General features: G+C 31.4%; 1 protein-coding gene across 2 annotated transcripts in view; it reads left to right on the forward strand.

The window, feature by feature from the left end:
- Positions 1–1,930: 1,930 nt before the first annotated feature.
- Positions 1,931–3,934, forward strand: part of LOC106126639 (uncharacterized) — a 6,193-nt gene continuing 4,189 nt past the window's right edge. For both annotated transcript variants that reach the window (XM_013324385.1, XM_013324387.1), the window contains exons 1-2: positions 1,931–2,070; positions 2,766–2,854. In XM_013324385.1, coding sequence (XP_013179839.1) covers positions 1,968–2,070; positions 2,766–2,854 — 192 coding nt within the window. In that variant the 5' untranslated portion in view covers positions 1,931–1,967. The remainder of the gene's footprint in view (positions 2,071–2,765; positions 2,855–3,934) is intronic.

Below are 3,934 nucleotides of genomic sequence, written 5' to 3' on the forward strand. Positions count from 1 at the left end.
CCCAGCTGTTGCCGGCCTTAATTAAGATGCCGTGAATTATTTATAAACGACAGGTAGACGTTGAATTGATATATTTTGACGCAACGATGCCGAAACTCGACGGGTTGTGTAAATTGTAACATTTAATTAACAATTGGAAAGACTTATTTATTAAATTTACCTCTCGCCTGACAATCAGACTGGTAAAATAACCTGGAATATAGTAATAGTAATATAGAGAGGTAACCAAAAATTAAGAGTTTCTCAAGTTTTTTTTTGTGACTGAGTAGTCACTGTTTGCCTTGAAGAGGCATTTACAGCTTCACCAGACTTGCGGTGGCCGGGCGCAGATGGCGCTTAGCCTGAATCTCGTTAATCTCAAGTGGAAGTAATTCCGTGTACGTTCTGATGACTAGGTTTCTGAGACCTCATTTTCTTTTAAGAAAAGTATGGGAAGGGGAAGTGGATTTTATGGAGATGGGGACGCATAGGAAGGGGAAGAATTCTCTTTTTATGTGTCTCCACATCCGTCGATTAAAGGTTAGTAGCACATTTGCATTCGCGGATGTCTGTGGACAGTGGTAGCTTCGCTATTTCGGCGGATACTCGCAGCACTTGCCCCTTTGCCACCTTATCTGTCCAGTTAAGAAAAGTAGAATCCTAATAGGCTAAGGATTCTTCTTTTAATTTATAAAGTTAATTAGAAGCACTATGAAAGTCATCTGTAATATATTTTATTTATTTTACAAAAACATCTTCACCAATTCAAATTGAGATAGAATCAAGACTAAGTCATAAAATCAAGTAACAACTGTCGCAAGTGTAATATTAAATTTATTCCCGCAGCTCAATTTTATTTTTCAAGAATATTTTCTCTCGACACAGGCACTTAGCCAGAAGTGGCAACTCTCAAAGGCTGAAACGTTTCCTCGACTAAATTAAACTTTAAATTGAACATGCAAAAATTCTAACGTTCCTTTGACTCGACTGGAGCCAAGTGAGCGCTACACTTAAATATATACCAACTTATTTAAAATAATAACATTTTATAAAAGTCATAACAAATTTTCACATTAACGACTATAAAATTATAAATACAATTAAAGCAAAAGTTTTATTCTGTATTTCAACTTCTTTTTTCAACTTTAGAAATAAAACAAATGAACTAATAACAATATTACTCTTATTTGAAATGCAAATGTCGGATGGATGGCAGCATGGATCTCGCTGAAATTCAACATGTAGAACATAGTCTGGAAGAACACATAGGCTACAGGCAGCGCAGGAAGAGTCGCGAGTGATATATATATATATTTTATAAAAATATAAGCAGATTTTTGTAAATTTGCTAATATTTCTTTTACCATTCCAACTAAGCTATATGCTTGTGCTAGGATAAGGTTTACGACAATAGTCGAATGGCGAGATTCGAAACCCCGACCTCGTGATCGGGAATCCGCACCCTTAACCATTAGGCTATTGGCGCTTCAAGCGCGATTAATCTACGACATTATGGAACGATAAATATTTCTTCTTTTACAATCCAACTATTGTTAAAAAAAACAGTTACAAACACCATTATAAATTCGAAATCTCTAGAATGTTTAAAATTCTAAAAACAAACCATTGCTTTATATCTGTCTACATTTAGTAAAAACATTAAAAAACTTCATAAATAAACTATTTATTACAATAACAAATCGAACCTATCTAAAATAAATACATCAAACGATTCTAAAAATGAAAACGGCCCACTTTCAACTGCAACCTTCAAAAACGCTGAAAATAACCGATCGACCGATCTATTGCAAAGATAAAAAATATTTATCTACCATTACGAAATCAATCGCTCTCTACGTTTGAATATCTGAAGAAATTCTATATCTCTTCACAGAAGAACTTATCAGTTAGTCTAAGAGCTAGATAAAAACAATCACTTGAGCAATTTAGAATCTGGTAGTCACTCGTGCCGTGTTTTATTCGCAACTATGTTACGTGTAATTGTGTTCAGTTTATTTTTATATTCCTTTGGCACGTGTTATCCGCATTTATTTGAAACAAAACACTTCAAAGTTGGAATTGAATATGATCGTACGTAAATCTTTTTATTTTTGTAATATGTCAATAGATCGAATAATGTATTTTCAGTTAGGCTTTCGATTCTAATAAGATGTAGAACATGTGCACCTTATTAAATTTTACGGCAATTTTTCATTTGACATGTCGATAAATACATTTTTCACAAACAAACAGACAGCGCAATCTGATGATTATTAAATAAAATAAGATTTAATAAAATATTTTTTTAAATATGAAAAAAATCGAACAATGATTTGTAATTATGAAGTCCATTAACAAATGAATATTATTTACGTATTTAAACATTACAAACAAATAAAAACTTTCTCAGAAATACAGGATGTACTATGAGTTATTTTATCAAAAACATTGAAAGATATTGATAACAAATCTATGTATAAAATTTTGCATCATCCACTATTTTATATATAGTAAAGGGCACGTTGGAAATTATTATTTTCAGATTAAAGTAAACCAATTTAACTTAACTTTGTTTTTTGTTTACTTTATGTTACAAGCCTCAAAGTAAATGAACTTAGATTAACTTTTTAGTTTAGTCTCTTCATTTCAATGTTATTTTCAGCGTTCTTTTATTTGCCACAAATTGCACAAAGTAGTCTAGAGAGTTAAATGTTTGATTACTATGTCTAAGCAATTTCTTGTAAAAAAATAATTTTATATAAGCTTAACACTAACACTGTTTCCAGGATCGCTGCCGATGAGCGGAGGTTCGGACCGATATAGGCATAGGAATAACTATGATCCCTTCTTTGTAACCGTCACCGCATCTGCGAAGGTATGATTAAACGACTAAAAACCAGTCTTACATATTATACTTTAAGATAGAAGTTGAATAAGAAACTAGTTCTGATATAAACATTCTGATATGAACCTCACAGCAAAACTAAACAAATTTGAATAAAAACTTACAGAAGATATAAGTTTTTAAAATGCAGAATAAAATAATACTTTCTCTTTCTTATCTTATCTTCAAAGATCTATCTTGCTTATCGAATGAGATTATAAATTCATTCACAATTGAAATCCTACTATACGAAGTCAGCAATTTTACTAACAAATTCATTGCGTGTTTCTGATGAAATTTCACTAACTGTTATTTCCAATTCGGTTTATTATTCACAGAACGTAAAATAAAGTCAACTGTGTTCGAATACTTTTTGATAAATCAACGAAAAACGCAACATTCTGCTTTCAAGCTTTATTTCAAGCTTGCAAATTGTGGCCTTTATGGATTCGCGACCCCCCGCATTGAAATTACGTTACTCATTAGCGAATACCTTTATGCTATTGAATATACTAATAAGTGTAGCGATTAGCGGATAATATTTTTAAAATTACAGCTTAGATTTTCTTAGTCTTAATCGAACTTATGTACTTCTATGAAGTACATCGTCAGATATTAGATCTGGAATTTGGTATATTTTATGATATCTCTTAAGTAAATATAAGTTTTATTTATTTTGTATGTACTTTTTCTCATAATTCATTCACTATGTGTAGGATTTTACGATTACTGAATTTACAATTTTTTGCAGAAAACCTATCTAGTCCTTTTAGGATAGTAATTTATTCAGTATTCACTACTATTTATTTTGCTGTAAATAATTTAACAAATGGATTAATCTTCCTCAATACTTGATTGAGTCAATTGTTTATTGGTCAACTTTAATACATTAAGAATCCGCTTTCCGCTCCGCTCATCACTGTGTTCCGCTCTAGTTTATTTTGTCCGTGTTCCATTGTGCGTATCTTTTCGCATGATATTTCTCATATAATGATACGAGAAAAGGTTTTCATTAAAACAATCTGGTGTGAATGTAATTGTAATTAGAGCCATTTATATCAGTCGTATTAT

Source organism: Papilio xuthus, unplaced genomic scaffold (genome assembly GCF_000836235.2).
Source record: "Papilio xuthus unplaced genomic scaffold, Pxut_1.1 DF824992.1, whole genome shotgun sequence".
NCBI lineage: Eukaryota > Metazoa > Arthropoda > Insecta > Lepidoptera > Papilionidae > Papilio > Papilio xuthus.